The 19,697-nt window shown below is 40.1% G+C and overlaps 1 protein-coding gene and 1 pseudogene across 1 annotated transcript in view; both read left to right on the forward strand.

Annotated features, from left to right (window-relative positions):
• Positions 1–19,697, forward strand: part of TMEM150C (transmembrane protein 150C) — an 88,562-nt gene that overhangs the window by 59,938 nt on the left and 8,927 nt on the right. Inside the window, exons 2-6 of the mRNA XM_010358929.2 lie at positions 6,489–6,578; positions 7,721–7,774; positions 7,907–7,939; positions 8,040–8,107; positions 14,946–15,073. Coding sequence (XP_010357231.1) covers positions 6,499–6,578; positions 7,721–7,774; positions 7,907–7,939; positions 8,040–8,107; positions 14,946–15,073 — 363 coding nt within the window. The 5' untranslated portion in view covers positions 6,489–6,498. The remainder of the gene's footprint in view (positions 1–6,488; positions 6,579–7,720; positions 7,775–7,906; positions 7,940–8,039; positions 8,108–14,945; positions 15,074–19,697) is intronic.
• On the forward strand, positions 15,250–16,584 carry LOC104658819 (annotated as a pseudogene).

Genomic DNA, 19,697 nt, shown 5'->3' on the forward strand with positions numbered 1-19,697 from the left:
ACAAGTGTGACATTTGTTGGTTGTATTGCATATCTCCCCAGGCTGATTTATATCCGAGAGCCTGCAAACATTTTAGGGGAAAAACAAAAGAAACAGTCCTCATCATTACCCCTTATAATTACAAATGAATGATAAGATAATACAAGCCCTTCACATTTGCCCATGACACAAAAGAAAAATAAGATTTACAGGTGGTTAAAAAACAAACCAAGGATGCTCTTGGTTCATGGACACTGTGACAGTCGTGGTCATGATGGGTGACTCGTTCATCATTTCTGCTTCATTCCAGTTGGCCCTGAGAGCAGAATGAAAAATTACTGTAGCAGGGAACTCATTTCCTGATAAATTACAAGACAAAAAAAGAGAACCAAAGACCCCCAACAGCACTTTCAGCGTAATACAGTTAACATTTATTGAAATGCTGGCTAACATTTGTTGTATGCCAGCCACAGTTCTGAGTGCTTTAAACATATTTTCAATCCTCATAAAAACCCTATAAGGTAGATACCATTATTATTTCCACTTTGCTGATGAAGAAACTGAGGCACAGAGAAGACTTAACCAAGGACACAAAACTAGTAAGAGGCAGAGCTGGATTCCAAGCCCTGGTGGCCTGGTTCCAGAGTCTGTGAACTATAGCTGCCTCTCTCCATTGCCCCAGGCAGGACAAAGTCCTTCTGTTTATAATAAGCAAGTCCTTTCCAGCTCTTGGAAATATAAACTACAATGACACTTCACAGTCATTGTTGTAACTGGTTCTCACGAATCAAGTTGTTTTTTTGGTTTTTGTTTTTTGTTGTCGAGATGGAGTCTTGCTTTGTCCCCCAGACTGGAGTGCAGTGGTGCGATCTCGGCTCACTGCAACCTCCGCCTCCCGGGTTTAAGCGATTTTTCTGCCTCAGCCTCCCAAGTAGCTGGGACTACAGGTGCGCGCCACCACGCCCAGCTAATTTTTTTGTATTGTTAGTAGAGATGGGTTTCACCATGTTAGCCAGGATGGTCTCGATCTCCTGACCCCATGATCCGCCAGCCTTGGTCTCCCAAAGTGTTGGGTTTACAAGCATGAGCCACCGCACCCAGCCCTAATAAAACTTTTAAAGCTGTAAATGAAGATTGGGCTTTACTTTTCCATTTGTAGCTTCCATTTCCATTTGCAGCTTGAAAAAATAGAAAGTTTGTCTTCAAGGATTAGCATGGGTATGCTATGTTCTTTCACTCCGTAGCTTCAGTAGCTAATAATGTACAAACTGTTTTGAATTTGATGATAAAAGTATGAATAATCATGTGACTTTGACTTTTTATTTATATATTTATTTTTTGAGAAAGAGTCTCATTCTGTCACCCAGGCTGGAGTGCAGTAGAGCAATCTCAGCTCACTGCAACCTCTGCCTCCTGAGCTCAGACGATTCTTTTGCCTTAGCCTCCCGCATAGTTGGGACTACAGGTATGTGCCACCACACCCCGCTAATTTTTGTGTTTTTACTAGAGATGGGTTTCACCATGTTGGCCAGGTTGGTCTCGAATTCCTGACCTCAGATGATTTGCCCACCTCAGCCTCCCAAAGCACTGGGATTTCAGGCATGAGCCACCCCACCTGGCCATGACTTTGACTTTATAAACACCCCCTTTTCAAACCAATGAAAGGAGTTAGAGTCTTAAATAATAAATTAATATGGGCTTATAGTAACACTCTGTTCAATTCCACAAAATTGTACATTTTCAAGTCGCCAGGTGTTCTCTTGGATATTTGCAGCTTGAAGACTTCCAGAGCAACAAAAATGTCAACAGTGGGAGCCTCTGAAGACCTCATGCTACAGGTCATTTTCTCTCAGAGGAACAAAGAGAACTGCAGGGATGTCAGGTCACAAAGCGAGCATAGAAGGTGGGGATTTTCATCATCTGACTCATAGTGTTCAAGAGCCCCACTGTGCAGTCTCACTCACACCACAGACTGAGTAAAAGAGAGTGAAGATAACTCAGACTTAGGGAATGACATTTATTGGAAGAAAAGAACATGCGACAGAAATATACAGAGAGTTTGCGGTATTGGCTCTCTGGGAAGATTTGGCCATCTGGATGACAGCTTTGCAAATCATTTGGATAAATGATACCATTCGGAGGAGAGTCTTCCAAAGCAAATCTAAATGCCAGAACCCTTTCAAGAAAGTTTATGCAATTCTGGCTTTTTTCCTCCACTTTTTAGAAGCTCATGAGGTGACGTTGTCCTAGATATAATTAACCATTTAGGACATAGGAAGAATTATCTTTAATTTTTTTACTGTGAAGTATTATTGAAAGATTAATATAAATAGAGTAAATATTATGTAGAATATAAAAGAAGTATGGGCCAGGTGCATTGGCTTACGCCTGTAATCCCAACACTTTGGGAGGCCAAGGAGGGCTGATCACCTGAAGTCAGGAGTTCGAGACCAGCCTGGCCAACGTGGTGAAACCCCATCTCTACTAAAAATACAAAAATTAGCCGAGTGTGGTGGTGGGTGCCTGTAATCCCAGCTACTCAGGGGGCTGAGGTGGGAGAACCACTTGAACCCAGGAGACGGAGGTTGCAGTGAGCCAAGATTGAACCCCTGCATTCCAGCCTGGGCAACAGAGTGAGACCCCATCTCAAAAAAAAAAAAAAAGTATAATTCAGAATGTAAAGATACAACAAACCAGGTGTGGTGGTGCATGCCTGTAGTCCCAGCTACAAGGGAGGCTGAAGTGGGAGGATCTCTTGAGCCCAAGAGTTTGAGTTCAGCCTGGACAACATAGTGAGATGCCATCTCTTTAAAAAAAAAAAAAAATGCTGGCCAGGTGCGGTGGCTCACGCCTGTAATCCCAGCACTTTGGGAGGCCGAGGTGGGCGGATCACGAGGTCAGGAGTTCTAGACCAGCTTGATCAATATGGTGAAGCCTTGTCTCTACTAAAAATACAAAAATTAGCGGGGGCGTGGTGACGGGGTGCCTGTGGTCCCAGCTACTCAGGAGGCTGAAGCAGGAGAAACGCTTGAACCTGGGAGGTGGAGGTTGCAGTGAGCCAAGATTGTGCCACCATGCTCCAGCTTAGGCAACAGAGTGAGACTCCTTCTCAAAAAATATAAAATAAAATGAAGAAAATTTTAAAAAATAAAAATAAAAATGAATGCAAAGATAAAACTATTTTAGGAGTATGGAATATTCCATTCTTCTCCCCCTCTTTCCTTTAAGAGGCGAGGGGAAAATTTACTCTTCTAGCTGGGAGGAAACTGGTTGATTTAGCTCAGGGAAAGAGTGGAACTTATTCTTGCTGGGAAATATAAGTAAAGTTTGGGTGACACTTTCTAATGTGACTAGAAGCAATGGACCAGTTTATTTTCATGGTGTCTGGAAGGATGCAAGAAAGAGATCCATCTCCTACTTTTAACTTTAATTCTCAGGCAGCAGTAAGGCAAAGTTAACAGAGTTAATTTGGTCATGGGCAGTGGCTCACATGGGTGGATCACTTGAGCTCAGGAGTTCCAGACTAGCTTGGGCAACATAGTGAAACCTTGTCTCTACAAAAAATACAAAAAATTAGCCAGGTGTGGTGGCTTGCAGCTGTAGTCCCAGCTACTTGGGGGCTGACGTGGGAGGATCACTTGAGCCCAGCAGGTTGAGGCAGCAGTGAGCTGTGATCGCGTCACTGCACCCCATCCAACCTGGGTGACAAAGCGAGATCGTGTCTCAAAAAAAATAAAAAGATAAAGAGAGTTAATTTAATAGATTGTTTATCCTTTGCAAAAATGTACTTTCAGTCAAGTATCTGAACTTGTCAAGCCAAGGCAGCTCAGAGAGCTGTGAAATTAAACCAAATTAAACATTCATCTCCAAGAACCTCCTGGAATCCTTCCCCAGTACCTGGAGCAGAGAGCACATCAGAGTCATTTCTCTATTGCAAATTCTTTAGTCAAAATATAAGCTGACAAGTGCAGGTAAGTGAGAATCAGTGGCTAAATGGGACATCCCAGTACCTCGGGCCAGGAAATTAGTATTAAAGCTATTGTAGCTTGATGCCATGGTCTTAGAATTATCTTGTTAACCCTCTTCACTCTACCTCCCTGCTTGAAAATTTCAATTTCCCACATAGACATTCCTAAAAGGGGAGCCAGCATGAGTATTTGTCCATTTGACAGTTGTGCCTCTCATTGTACATTAATAAGTTGTCATTCTGATTTATTCAGCAATCTGTTGTAACGATAGTTAACATTTTCTCTGGGGCTGATAATTTTGAGTACATTGGATCATTCTGTTTTTGCAAAGGTATAAAATACCAGACTTGGCTTAACCTCCAAGGTACTGCCACTCTGTCCTTGATGTCCTTCTCCCTCTCTTTGCATTCAGTAGTGTTCATTTAGTTGAATCTCACAATCTAGGAGTTGAAAGACATTTCAGCTCCTAGATTCTGTAAAACCATAAGAAAATGGTGTTACAGATTTAAGTAACGACCCAGACCCGATTAGTCAGTTATTGGGAAAGCCGAGGTTGGGAACCAGATCTCCTAAGCATCTCGGCTGTACTCATCCTATTAGAGGGCCCTATTTCAGTGACAGACCTAGAATAATTGGTTTACATACTCAACCATCACTCCTATTTTCTGTGCTCCCTCTACATTTGACTACTTACGGAATTATTTTTGTTAGCATAATGGAAAGCTTTATTATGAGCCCACAACTTTTTGGACATAAATAAATGAATAGAGACTGACTAGCAATGTTGTGTACGCTTAAAATGTTCACTCTTCTTCCATATTATATAAACTAGAAAGCCATGGACCACTAATTCATACAATAGTTTTTATATATTGCATAGAATGTTACGTATAAATAGTCGTATTCATTAGACCTTGCCTCAGTATTTCCACCACCTGGTATAGTACCTGGCACAGGTAGGGTGTCTATAATTTTGAGTTGGATTGTATTGGATTAGATTCATTGCAAATTAAATTATTGAAAGTGGCTCTAATGTCTTTCAACTCCTAGATTCTGTAATTTATTTAACACCACTGCCCAGATATGTGTTTAGACTAAGGCACACTGTTGAAAGACACTTTATGAGGCCCAGTGTCTATCTCCTAGTCCGAAAGATCTACGTAATCAGGTAGACCCGTTTAGGGAACTGAGACCTCCTGAGATGTTGCAGAAGGGATTGTTTTGCCATCCTGAAGTGACCATCATGTTCCCTGTCTTGTCTCAACACTTGGAGGGTCCAGAGAGTCCCAGCATGTGAAAGCAGTTGTCTTGGAGGTATTCACAAATCGGGCAGTGCTGGTTCAAACCCAGTAAACAAACTTGCTTTAACTGCAAAAACTTGTAAAAAATTGTAAAAACTTGTAAAAAATTGTAAAACACTTGTTTTAATTGTAAAACTCAAAATAAAGAGCATTGATATCTCCCTAGAGGTGCCATTTAATCACATTATTCTTCTGATTGTCAGGTCCCCAGTGTTGGTTACTAGGGCACTTAATTTTCTTAGAACAGGTGTTTTTGCCACAAGGATTATGTTGGCATCCAGTGTCTCAGATAGATTTTGTCTGGCAGGTAAGACATAAAGTGATAGTTATTTCTTTATGTTTAATACTGATAATTTTTCATAGACACTTCTGGAGCTTCTAGTTTTCACTTCATTTGTGTGGGGGGGATTTTTTATTTATATATTTTTGTAACATCCCAAACGCCAGACATATGTATTTTTTCATTGTGTTTATTAGCACTAATTTAAAGTTATACACAATGCATTGTTTTATAGAGCATTCATCTTTAGTCTCCTGAGATTGCTGCTCAATAACATGTCATGAGAAAAGTTCAGATTTGCAAAGCATTTGTCATTTCCTCCTGATAAGTGCTAATTTATTTAGTAATCGTTTGTTTTTAACACCTTCGTCTGCCAGCCTATAGATTTATGTACATGTCAGATCCATAAATACATAAATGTTAATATTAGCACTAAAAGTAGGTTGAAGTATACCTTTGGTACTTAGCTCTTCTAGTGAAAGTCCTAACCTAACCCAAACTCTTTTGTCTTTTCTTAAATGTATCAATACTTATACAAGGATAAATGTTTTTATGAAAAATTTTCTGGCCAGGCACTGAGGCTCATGCCTGTGAGGCTTTGGAAGGCCAAGGTAGGAGGATCACTTGGGGCCAGGAGTTCAAGACCAGCTTGGGCAACATGGCGACCCCATCTATACAAAACATATAGACCCCATCTATACAAAAAAAAAATTAATTAATTAAAAATAAGTCTTCTATTAGTTCTCAACTAAAACTCTGGAATATTTAAGCTAGATAACAATCATCCCTGTTAACTGTTTCAGGGATTTCCCACATGAGTAGGTGGGAATGATGATACCAATTTGAATCATGGTTTCATAAAATACACTTTTTTTTTTTCAGTTAGACTAAACTTTCTATCTTGAAAGAGTGAAGTAAATGTTTTGCCTTAATTATTAATACCTGTTTATTTTATTTCAGTGGTACAGGCATGGATGGGAAGAAATGCAGCATATGGATGTTCCTACCTCTTGTATTTACTTTGTTTACTTCAGCTGGATTGTGGATAGTGTGAGTATACGCTCATTTAATTATTTAAGGATTCAGGTGCAATGTAGATAAAAATGTAAACCTTAATAGTATATGGCGGCCAGCCACAGTGGCTCATGCCTGTAATCCCAGCACTTTGGGAGGCCGAGGCGGGCAGATCACTTGAGGTCAGGAGTTTGAGACCAGCTTGGCCAACATGGCGAAACCCAGTGTCTACTGAAAATACAGAAATTAGCCAGGCATGGTGACGCATGCCTGTAATCCCAGCTACTCAGGAGACTAAGGCACAAGAATCACTTGAACCCTGGAGGCAGAGGTTGCAGTGAGCTGAGATCACGCCACTGCACTCCAGACTGGGCAACAGAGCAAGACTCTGTCCCCATCCTGAAAAAAATAGTAGATGGCATATCTATATGACTGTATTTATAAATACTTTAAAATAATATATTTTACTAATTCAACCTTGCTAAAGTCCTCATTTCTTTCCCATTTTCTGTTAACCAAAGTAAGTAACAAGAGTAATAATTATACAAAGCAGATGGTGAAGAATACAAGTTTATTTTGTGTTCATGTGTTCTTGTTGTGATGAACATTTTGTAAACTGGTTATTTGAATTAATTATTTACAAGATTTTTGAATTTGACGCTAATATGCCGTGGATTCCATCTGTAGTCCAGTTCATAGTCAAGTTATTCATGACTGGGTCTGATATGCTTATAAAATGAATATCATTATATCAGAAGTCCTGGCTTACCACAAAATGTCCCCACGCTTGCTTATTTTAGGTAATATTCACCTTAAGAAAATTATTTTAGTTCCTTAAAGTTTGTTAGGAAAGGTAGGACACATATTCCTGAGAAGTTAGAAACTGAACTCTAATTTTAGTTTGCTCAAAGTTATAAGGTCTGTTTCCTTGTTTTCTAGTTTCCAGTTTATAGGCATGGCCATTAATTTGGGGGATGTTTTGAAAATTAAGGAAATATTACTAATAATGACATTTGAGCTTCAAAGAACTAGATGAGCTATGGGTAAAGAATTGTAAAAGAGCATTTCTCAGTTAGAAAAAGTGAATATGAATTAGTGCAGTTAGTTTAATAAAACTGGGAAACAAATGATTCTTTTTTTCAATTTCTTTGTTCTATAAACTTATTCTTTTTTGATAGATACTTCATAGCTGTGGAAGATGACAAAATTTTACCATTAAATTCAGCTGAAAGGTAAAGTTTATCTGTGGGTATTTCATTGTTCATCAATAGATTTAGCAAAAACTTTCCCACTGGGAAGGTTAAACTGCACAAATGACAGTGCTTTAACCTGAACTTCTGTGTTTTTTTGTTGTTGTTATCCAGGAAACCTGGTGTGAAGCATGCACCATATATAAGGTAACCCAGCAATTCTCTTCTGTTCTGTGGGACCATAGGAAAAGTTAGGAGGATCATAGATTTTGATATAGTAACTATAAAACATTTCATCTTTTTCAAGCATTGCAGGTGATGATCCTCCTGCAAGCTGTGTGTTTAGTCAAGTTATGAATATGGCAGCCTTCCTAGGTAAGAAGAGTGTAAAGAATGCTTTATGTGCTTTGGTACATTTCTTTTTTATTTTAAATTCTCCCAAACCCTTATCGAAACAATAGGGGGCTTAGTTGATCATTTAGTATCATATCACGTCAGTATGCTGAAGCCAGCTCTTTGTCTTAAAGGTCTTTTTCTCTCATACATCCATTTTGTTCACCCTGCTGTCCTTACATTTTCTCTTCCCTTTACCATCTTTATCATTCAGATACTCTTGATTTGATTTATTTTGCTGCATAAAATAATATATTTCATGGTATAAAATCCTGTATGAGAATGTAATATTGTATAAGACGTTTGCTTTGAAAAGAATGCTTTATTTATTCCGTCGCTAGCAAAGATGAAAAAAATGCATGGGCTTTGTGATATTTGTTGATGTGTGTAGATACTGTCTTTAAACCTAAAGGTCAATATTAGCATTAGGATTACACTCTCTCCTGTGCCTGTAGACATAGTAAGCTGGCAAATGGAGAAGTAGGCTTAAAAAGAAGAAGAAGAAGAAGAAGAAGAAGAAGAAGAAGGAGGAGGAGGAGGAGGAGGAGGAGGAGGAGGAGGAGGAGGAGGAGGAGGAGGAGGAGGAGGAGGAGGAGGAGGAGGAGGAGGAGGAGGAGGAGGAGGAGGAGGAGGAGGAGGAGGAGGAGGAGGAGGAGAAGAAGGAGAAGGAGAAGGAGAAGGAGAAGGAGAAGGAGAAGGAGAAGGAGAAGGAGAAGGAGAAGGAGAAGGAGAAGGAGAAGGAGAAGGAGAAGGAGAAGGAGAAGGAGAAGAAGAAGAAGAAGAAGAAGAAGAAGAAGAAGAAGAAGAAGAAACCTTTGGTACTCATATTTAGCCCCAGTTCCTCACTTTTTCTTTGGGGTCCAAGACCCTCATGTAATATTCTGTCCCTCTGTGAGTGCATCCACAACCCTGCATAGTCCTCCGGAGATGGTGGGAACCAGCCATGCACTCTATCCTTTTTCACATCTACCTTGTATACCATCTCCTCAATGTCAGACTTTCCCAGTGTCTCTCCAAGAGTCAACTAGCTGTCACTGTCAGCATGCTGTTAGGAAGGACCAGAGACAGCACACCCTTCCCACAATGGTGTTCTGGAAGTAGTTCTTTTGATGGTGAGACTTGCACTCTAAGTAAAAGGTAGTAGTATTACTGAGGGAATATTCAACCTTTATGGGACATGTCCCCCAAAGAAGTAACCTGTTATTTCACCTCCCCCGCAAAATTCCTACTCATTCTTAATGTGTTCTTTTTTAATGTTTGCTATAAGAATGGGAAGACCTTTAGAAGTCAGTGGAAAATCAAGGGAGATGGGTGGTCCAACATGCAACACAGGCAGAAACTAGTTGGTTCAGAAAGCCCAGAACATGAGAAACATGGAGAATGTTTCCCATCAGGCCCATCAGGCCTCTCTTGAATCTGTAAGCTTCAAAAAGAAGTACACTGGGGAGCTTCTGTACAGTTAACAAGATTCTTCCCTAGAGCTAACCACCTTTCCATCAAAGCCCTCCCCAGCCTTCCCCAAAGCATATCCCATTTGCCAAAGCAGGAAGCATCTGGAAGGCATGGGCTGCTATACTACCACTAAGGAGAAAGTTAAACATATCCTGATGTGGGGGTTGCTGAGTCTTTAAAAAAGCTCTCCTCTTTATGCCCCTGGCAGTCAGGACTTTCACATCCTAGATATTTACAGGTATCAAGATGGATGGCACCTGCAGCATCTGGTGCACCCGTGGGCACCAGGGCCAGTCCTGGGCAGACAGGTTTGGTTGTCACTGCTTTCAGCCTCAGAGCTGCCAGGACCTTTATATGCGCTCCTTTTTTCTACTCTTGACACCAGTCTTCTGAAAAGACCTAATAAACTTATTCATCCCAAGACATAAATAGCTGCTGAGGAACATTCACATTTAACAGAGCGCAAAGGCCCAAGAGTGAACCTTGAATGGCAGGGTCAGGGACCTTTCCTGGCCCCTCTGCCATCATAGCACATAGGCTTGCAGGCTGCCATCTATTCGTATGATCATCCCACAGGGGGCAGCAACAATAATTAATAGCCATCATTTCTATTCCAGGAACAATGCAAAGCGCTTTGCAAATACTACCTCATTTAAGCGTGATACTCAAGTCTGGAATATAAAAAAGCTGTCACCAGCTGTCTGTCCTCCACTGGGCTTTAAACAAACCAGTGAGCACATTGGAAGCCACATATTGTTTCCTTTGTATGCTTAAGACAAACTGATATTTCCCAGTAGTCTTTAAGTGTATAATTTTTAAAAACCCAGTTTGTATCACTCACAAGTTTATCCAGTTATAAGGCTTATAATTGACTAATTACAAAAGCACTTCCAAAAACAAAGCAATGAAAGCAAGATCCCCTCTTCCAGATGACATTTGTCATCATCTTATTCTCCAGTCCTTCCTGCTCCACCAAGAAGCAATTAAGCTTTTGCTAGCTCTTGCTCTAAGGTATTACAACATCCAGTGTTTATTCTGTATTATCGTTCATCATTTTCAGTACCATCTGGTAGACATAAAATTGATTAAGATTAGTATTCAGTGGAAGCAAACCAACAAGTATTTATTTATCAACTCTGAGAGTGAAAAAGAATCAGTTTACTAATGATTCCTCCTCTAAACTGTGGATACCTTCATCTCCCCAGGCCCGCCCTTGTTAGACTTCAGACTATTATTTTAGTCTACATAACTAACTTTAAGAAATAACCCACACTGCCTATCAGTCACTGCTTTTCAGCAGCCGTATAGATTATAATTTACAATCTAAAACTGAGTGAATGTAGCATGTATTAAAATTAGCAAAGATATTTTATCTTTTTTGGCAGACTAATCAAAGATTGAATGCTCAATTATTTTCTTTAGAGAATTAGTTATGCTCTTTGTCTTGAAACTGCATTTCTTTCCACAGGGTGAGAGAGAAAAAGACCTAAGACAAATTTCTTCAAAGGAATATGATTTCCTGCCCTGGGGAGGTTGTGAGGATAAAGCTAATAACTGAATGATTTCGGTCACCTAATAGCAGCCACTCTCCCTTCAGGCAAAACATATTGACAGTTGTGTTCTACTGCAGTCATAAATAGGAATTATTCATGCATAAAGAGTAAAACAAAACAAAACAAAACAAAAATTTGGCTAGGTACCAGTTTAGATCTGCAAGGAAGAGACGTTATTTTGAGTTTTGAACTTTAAAAACCCAGTCAGACTCAGAATTTAAAATGTAGTTAGAAAAATCAGCCATTATTTGATTTGCACTCTTTTAAAAATAGACAGGAAAATTAAGTAGGGGACACCTCCGTATAGCAAAGAACCGTTCTAAATACCAAAAACCACAGAAGGATGAGTTTTTAAAATCTTTTCTGAAACTGTTAGTGAAATCTAAAACTTTTAATGAAACAAAAAAATATATCTATTGATCAGAACGTGAATGTAGTAAAAGCTAGCATATATAAAGATGGCTTTGAAATGGCCCGTAAGTCTTTTTCAAGAAGGTATAATTAAATCACTACTTGGTTGAAAATGGACTTCATAACAGTCCCAATCTGCCTCCATTCATACCTAAGTGTTAGTAAAACTGTTATGGGGCAAAATCTTTATTAGATCAATCGTTCTAAAAATTCAGCTAGAATCTATTTTAAAAGGAAAGCTTGCCTCCCCTGATCTGATTAATAATGGAGTTAAGAGGTAAAAAAGGGCAAAGTGTGGTGTTTAGAATGCAATTCTGGAAGTTTGGAGTGTTGGGTTAAATCCCTGTCTTCAAATTGGTTTCTGTTTCCTGCTGAATTTCATAATTTGTTCATGATAAGATGACTTACTGTTCATATTACAAATAGGACAGCTAGCAATGCAGGGACCAGGAGATGTTGCATGTCCTGTGTTTAATGGACAGAAATAGATAATGAAGAGAGCGGCCATCAACTCTGTTCCCCTGGGCATAAAGGAACAAACTGTTTGGCTGGGTGGGTCAACATGAAGAGCCATTTCAGGAACTGGGTTTAGGGCTTAGGTCAAGTTCCAGCACCATCCTATCCCACAAAATGGCCAGAGAGTTCAGTGGTCATTAAAAAAGAAAAAAAAAAAAATTAGCCAGCCAGGCGCGGTGGCTTACACCTGTAATCCCAGCACTTTGGGAGGCCAAGGCAGGCAGATCACAAGGTCAGTAGATAGAGACCATCCTGGCTAACATGGTGAAACCCCATCTCTACTAAAAATACAAAAACATTATCTGGGCATGGTGGCGTGCGCCTGTAGTCCCAGCTGCTCAGAAGGCTGAGGCAGGAGAATCACTTGAACCCAGGAGGAGGAGGTTGCAGTGAGCCAAGATTGCGCCACTGCACTGCAGCCTGGCGACAGAGAGACTCCGTCTATATCATAGGCTTATGCCTATAATCCCACCAACTTGGGAGGCCGAGGCGGTCAGATCACCTGAGGTCAGGAGTTCAAGACCAACCTGACCAATATGGTGAAACCCTGTCTCTACTAAAAATACAAAAATTAGCTGGGCGTGGTGGCATGGGCCTGTAGTCCCAGCTACTTGGAAGGCTGAGGCAGAAGAATTGCTTGAACCCGGGAGGCAGAGGTTGCAGTGAGCTGAGATCACGCCACTGCACTCCAGCCTGGGTGATAGAGTCAGACTCTGTCTCAAAAAAAAGAAAACAAAAATTAAGTGTGCTGTCTTAGTGTCTTGTTATTATGTCCTAACAGCCATACACAACTCATTAGAAGGATATCCTATGGTGCCTGTGTTGAGCTCTCTAGGCTTAATCTAATGACTTCTTTAGCTGATGACCACTTTGTGATGGAGTGCTGTGTGTTGAATTACTCCTCTCCCCTGCTTCCTCCTCCTGTTCTTATCCTAAAATTAATAAGACATTGTGACTATTTTTCATCCTCTAGGATAGTTATTGTCGTTGTTAAAGACTTCAGATATAATTCCTACCTAGGTCCCTCAAACCAATAGTTTGAGAAACTATTGTTAACCCAGGTATAATGTATTAATTTTCCGATCAACAGTGGATACTAGCTGAAGCATATACTAAAGTATATATCAGGGCTGAACAATTTGAGATTTTTATAAATCATGATTTATCTCTATTTTGTTTCTAAAATCCAAATATTAATCAAGTTTTATACCACTCTTTGATCAGAAGTACTTAGAACAAAAAGTCAACTTACCGAGCTTAAAGCCATAGGGTTACACTATGAAATTTAACATACTTGGGAAATGCAAATTTATGGATAGATTTTCTTTATTAATGACTACTAATAATGGCCTGTAATCAAAGAAAAACCTTTAGCAAATAATTACCAACTGAATTGCTGTATAAATAAGGTAATTCTTGAATTTCTAATTGTCTTTCCTGCTGAACCTTAATGTCAAAATAAATTATCTTAGTAGTAAGTTTGTTTCCTTACATGTAGATATAATTTACATTAATTGAAAGTGATTTTTCATCATTTATTGACTAACTTCTGCCAACTCTTTGTATAAATATGAAAATATCTCTGCACTAGGCAAAAAAAAAAGGTCATCCTTAGATTACGGCCTTGAGTATATGGACTATCCCGAGGTTACTATTAGAAGTCAGATTTGAAATCTAAGTAACTTCCCTCATTCTCTCTTCAAATTCTCCGATACCAATTTGCTTCAAAAGATAGAGTGGACTTTTAAAAGGAGTAATTAATATTATTTTCAGGAATTAAGTTTTCTTGATATACTAGGTACCATTTCCAGTACATATCAAATCTCCCAATCTGCTGTGTTCAAATACAGGTTTCATATGTGTGAATATTGTAACTTCTCTAATTTAGATTAACTATCTTTGTTGTTTGACAGTGAACACCTCCAAGTAGAATCAAAGGGAAGTGAGAGTAAAACCAGTAATAAAGGAACTTGTACACTTACCATTATTTTTCTTCCTCTCCCCAGGAATGGTTTATGGCACTAGCACCAGTAGTTTTGTCTAGATGTGGTAACCTTGTCTGCTTCCCATTATGTTCCTACCCTATCATTATTTTCCACACTATTCTAAGCTAAAGAATAACTGAGTTGGCCGGGTGCGGTGGCTCAAGCCTGTAATCCCAGCACTTTGGGAGGCCGAGACGGGCAGATCACAAGGTCAGGAGATCGAGACCATCCTGGCTAACACGGTGAAACCCCATCTCTACTAAAAAATGCAAAAAACTAGCCGGGCGAGGTGGCGGGCGCCTGTAGTCCCAGCTATTCGGGAGGCTGAGGCAGGAGAATGGCATAAACCTGGGAAGTGGAGCTTGCAGTGAGCTGAGATCCGGCCACTGCACTCCAGTCTGGGCCACAGAGCGAGACTCCATCTCAAAAAGAAAAAAAAAAAAAGAATGACTGAGTCAGTCTGTCTTTATCCCATCTTATATGTTGTGTGCCAAGCCTCTGCAGTGCTCTCCTAAGCCAGTCTGTCCTGTGCTGACCTTGTTTTTGAAAACTCTGAGAACACCATTCATAGTCCTATCATCCTTGCCTCACCTAAGTAACATAAGGCCCTGCTGCCTGGAGTCCTCTCTGCCTCTCTGCTTTCCCCAGATTGGGTGTAATAAAACATCTAAATAATCATAACCATTGCATGGAAAGTTTCTCTGAAAAATTGTGGATCATTCCAGAGATGTAAAATGTACTGCGGTGAAAAGTTTAATTTTGCACATTGTGGCTTTAGAATTCTCCCTCTTACCTAAGAAAATAGTGCAGCAGCAAAATAATAATATTAATAATAGAATTCTGCCTCACAGTCTAGGTGTGTGATTTAATTTCTTTCATTTTAAGACTTTGCTTTACTCCTAGCCCTTGTGGTAGCTGTTCTGCGCTTCATACAACTGAAACCGAAGGTTTTAAACCCGTGGCTGAATATTAGTGGATTGGTGGCGCTGTGTCTGGCTTCCTTCGGAATGACCTTACTTGGTAATTTTCAGGTACTTGATTTGACCTTTTTCACCTCCCTCTGACACTGGTAAGACCTTCACTTGTGAGATTATCAACACTATTGAGGTATAATCACCATATGGCCCATATAATTCTGCACAAACCTTTTTTTAAAAAAATTAGGACTCTTTTCCATGGCACCTCGGAGGCGTTCAGCTATTTCAAGATGAAGCTGAACATCTCCTTCCCAGCCATTGGCTGCCAGAAACTCATTAAAGTGGAAGATGAACGCAAACTTCGTACTTTTTTTTTTTTTTTTTTTTTGAGACGGAGTCTTGCTCTGTCGCCCAGGCTGAAGTGTGGTGGCAAGATCTCGACTCACTGCAAGCTCCACCTCCCGAGTTCACGCCGTTCTCCTGCCTCAGCCTCCCGTGTAGCTGGGACCACAGGCACCTGTCACCACACCCAGCTAATTTTTTTTTTTTTTTTTTTTTTTTTAGTAGAGACAAGGTTTCACCATGTTAGCCAGGATGGTCTCCATCTCCTGACCTCGTGATCCGCCTGTCTGGGCCTCCCAAAGTGCTGGGATTACAGGCGTGAGCCACCGCGCCCGGCCAAACTTCCTACTTTTTATGAGAAGCCTATGGCCACAGAAGTTGCTGCTTAAGCTCTGGGTGAAGAATGGAAGGGTTATGTGGTCCGAATCAGTGGTGGGAATGACAAACAATGTTTCCCCATGAAGCAGGGTGTCTTGACCCAGAGCCGTGGCCACCTGCTACTAAGGGACATTCCTGTTACAGACCAAGGAAAGCTGGAGAAAGAAAGAGAAAATCAGTTCGTGGTTGCATTGTGGATGCCAATCTGAGCGTTCTCAACTTTGTTATTGTAAATAAAAGAGAGAAGGCTATTCCTGGACTGATACTAGGGTGCCTCGTTGCCTGGGGCCTAAAAGAGCTAGCAGAATCTGCACACTTTTCTTTTTTCTTTTTTTTTTTTGAGACAGAGTCTCGCTCTGTCGCCCAGGCTGGAGTGCAGTGGCGTCATCTCGGCTCACTGCAACCTCCGCCTCCCGGGTTCACTCCATTCTCCTGCCTCAGCCTCCCGAGTAGCTGGGACCACAGGTGCCCACCACCACGCCCAGCTAATTTTTTGTATTTTTAGTAGAGACAGGGTTTCACTGTGTTAGCCAGGATGGTCTCGATCTCCTGACCTCGCGATCTGCCCGCCTAGGCCTCCCAAGTTGCTGAGATTATAGGCGTGAGCCACCGCTCCCGGTCAAACTTTTCAATCTCTCTAAAGAAGATGATGTCTGCCAGTATGTTGTAAGAAAGCCCTTAAAGAAGGTAAGAAACCTAGGACCAAAGCAGCCAAGATTCAGCGTCTTGTTACTCCATGTGTCCTGCAGCACAAACGGCAGCCTATTGCTCTGAAGAAGCAGTGTACTAAGAAAAATAGGGAAGAGGCTGTAGATTATGCTAAACTTTTGGCCAAGAGAATGAAGGAGGCTAAAGAGAAGCGCAAGGAACAAATTGTGAAGAGACGCAGACTTTCCTCTCTGTGAGCTTCTACTTCTAAGTCTGAATCCAGTCAGGAAAAAGATTTTTTGAGTGACAAGATCAGACTCAAAAAAAAAAAAAAAAAAAAAAATTAGGAACATTGGTTCCTAATATGCACAGGTTCTCCAGAGTTCAGCCTTTCTAATCTCTCAGGCTGGTCTTCCTGAGTTCTCTTAAGTGTGCGAGGTTGTTAAATATGCCTATGAAATACAGTGTGGCTACTGAGAAAAGCAGCTACTAGAACAGCTGTATATTTTCTACAGAGGATTTCCAAGTGGTTTATACTTTTTTCGTAACAAATTGCATCCTAATGTACCCTTCTAGAAAACCAATAGGATCATTGCCTTTCTATAACTAAACACCAAACATCCTTTTTGGATAAAAGCATGCTTTCAGATTAGCAAGTTTATGCGGAAGTCAAGTTTGAAAGCCCAGAATTTCTCTAGAACACTTATGGCTTGTATAAAGATATACTACTCCTAACTCTTCTTCCTAGAAATTCAGAAGCCCAAGGTCACAACCTTTAAGCATAATTTTCCTTGCCAATACCATCACCCAACTCTTGACAAGAATGACTTTATTTGTAAAATAGACAAGGAAACCTCTGTACTATGATAGTGGTTGACTGATTTCCCTCCCTCCCCACCAACCTCCAACCTATGCTATTTATACTACTGCTAGAAACTTCCTCCTTGTGGGCAAACACTGATCCTGACACTCTTCCCCCTGTCTGTTGAATGAAACCCCAAAAAGCATAGGCATTAAAGACCCTCAGCATTCTAGTGTTAATTTAGTAATGTTCCTAATGAAAATAGTAGTGGATTTTCTAAGGCCATTTCTTGTCCTACCCTCAGCACTGCTGATTCATTCCCAAATGAATGGATCACTCATTTGCAAAGACTTCCCCTGGCACATAGTAGCAACCCAATAAGTATTTTTTGCTTGGCGAGTTGTAAATGGGCAATCCCACCAATTCCTCTAACTTTTCTATCTCCCATCTGTATCCAGCTAAGCAACCAGAAAGCTGCATTCTTAGAATATATTGGCTGAGGCAGTGATTACCAGGAGAATATTTGAGAGTTTATCCTGTTACGATCCAAAATGTAAGGCAAGGCATGGGGCATTTTAACTGAAATTTTGGTGGGAGTGTTTCCCCCACTTGCCGGCCTGTGCTGAGGGTACAGGCATGTTGTAAAGTGCTCAATCACTATTGTTTCTCTCAACCAGGGCTTTGATGAGTTACTAAGAACACATTTTGTTCTTTACGGAAGTCCTAGAAAACTCCCCAAGATTGGGTGGCTTTGGTGAACCACAAATACCCAAGACCATGAATGTTGACACTACTTATGAAGAACGTTTGCTGAAATATAACAGAATACATGAGAAATGACAAATTAGTTTCCCATGGAGAAACCAGGTGGCTAGTATATGGGATGGGAGACAGACTTTTCAATCGATCCCTCATTATAATTTTTTTAAGTTTGAACTATGTAACTATATTATCTTGTTTTAAAGATTAAAAATAATAAATGAATAGATTTATATAGCTTGGAAAACCAATTTTCTAGAAGCAAAATTTGATTTCAGGTATCATTATTTTGAATAATTTTGAAAATATATCTTTTGAACTGTGAGAGAAAACATGGCTTCTTCCAAAAAAGAGGTAAAAATCCTACAGCCAAAAACAATAGAAAAAAGTGTAAAAGGAAAGTAATATTGATTTGATGCAACCATTATGAACAACAATGTCAAACAACAAAACATCTGAAGGCAATAGCAATTCAAAAAAATAATACTTTCACAATGGGTTTAAAAGCCATATCTTCGACAATAGATTTTACTTTCCTATATGTGCAATTAAAAAATATATGTTGAAGAAAAGGAAAAGGAAGACAAATTTTTTTAAATATGTAAATATATAATAGTGAACTTTTATCATACCACCGTGCTCTAGCCTGGGCAACAGAGCAAGACCCCATCTCCAATACATGTATATGCATACAAACATATACGCTAGATTTGATGAAGACGTGGATAGACTTTATTTTTTCTTTTTTTGAAGAAGTGGATAGTCTTGGTGAAGTATGATTCACTAAAAAAAATTATGATCTAATGGTGATAATCTGAAAAATATGTATATTTACATATGTATATATGTATATATACACATGAAAATGCAAAAAGAGTTTTAAGTGATGGATATATTTTTTAAATATCAGTGGGTAATGATTTGGGGAGTTTACATCTATAACCCCCAACAGCAATAACCTAAATGGGTTATTTAGGTTCCTCTATAAAAGCCTTGAGTATGAATCTTCAAATACTGTTGTCCTACTGTGGGTCTCTATATGTGGCAAAAGCTCATAGATGACAGTTTTTCTTATTACTATGGGAAACTAAAACAAACAAAAAATTCTCATTAACAATGAATTAGGGCCGGTTGTGGTGTCTCACGCTTGTAATCCAGCACTTTGGGAGGCCGAGGCAGGTGGATCATCTGAGGTTGGGAGTTTGAGATCAACCTGGTCAACATGGTAAAACCCCATTTCTACTAAAATACAAAAATTAGCTGGGTGTGCTGGCATATGCCTGTAATCCCAGCTACTTGGGAGGCTGAGACATGAGAATCGCTTGAACCCAGGAGTCTGAGGTTGCAGTGAGTGGAGATCGCACTACTGCACTCCAGCCTGGGTGACAGAGTGAGACTCTGTGTCAAACAAACAAACAATAACAACAACAAAAACAATTACTTAGGCCAGGCACCATGGTGGTTCATGCCTGTAATCCCAGCACTTTGGGAGGCTGAGACAGGAGAATCACTTGAATCTGGGAGGCAGAGATTGCAGTGAACCGAAATCATGCTGCTGCACTCCAGTCTGGGTGACAGAACACTCCATCTCAAAAAAAAAAAACAAACAAACAATGAGTTAGTCGCATTACATAGACGGGCCAGTTTTGTAAGAGTGAAGAACAGAGCTTAAAGAGTTTTAGTTGTCTGTGCCAATTAAATATTGACTTGCCTAGAATTGGCTGTCCTCCATCAGTAAATATATATTGGCCAGGATTGATGGCTCACGCTTGTAATCTCAGCACTTTGGGAGGCCGAGGCGGGATTACT

This window comes from Rhinopithecus roxellana, chromosome 2, assembly GCF_007565055.1.
Source record: "Rhinopithecus roxellana isolate Shanxi Qingling chromosome 2, ASM756505v1, whole genome shotgun sequence".
Classification (NCBI taxonomy): domain Eukaryota; kingdom Metazoa; phylum Chordata; class Mammalia; order Primates; family Cercopithecidae; genus Rhinopithecus; species Rhinopithecus roxellana.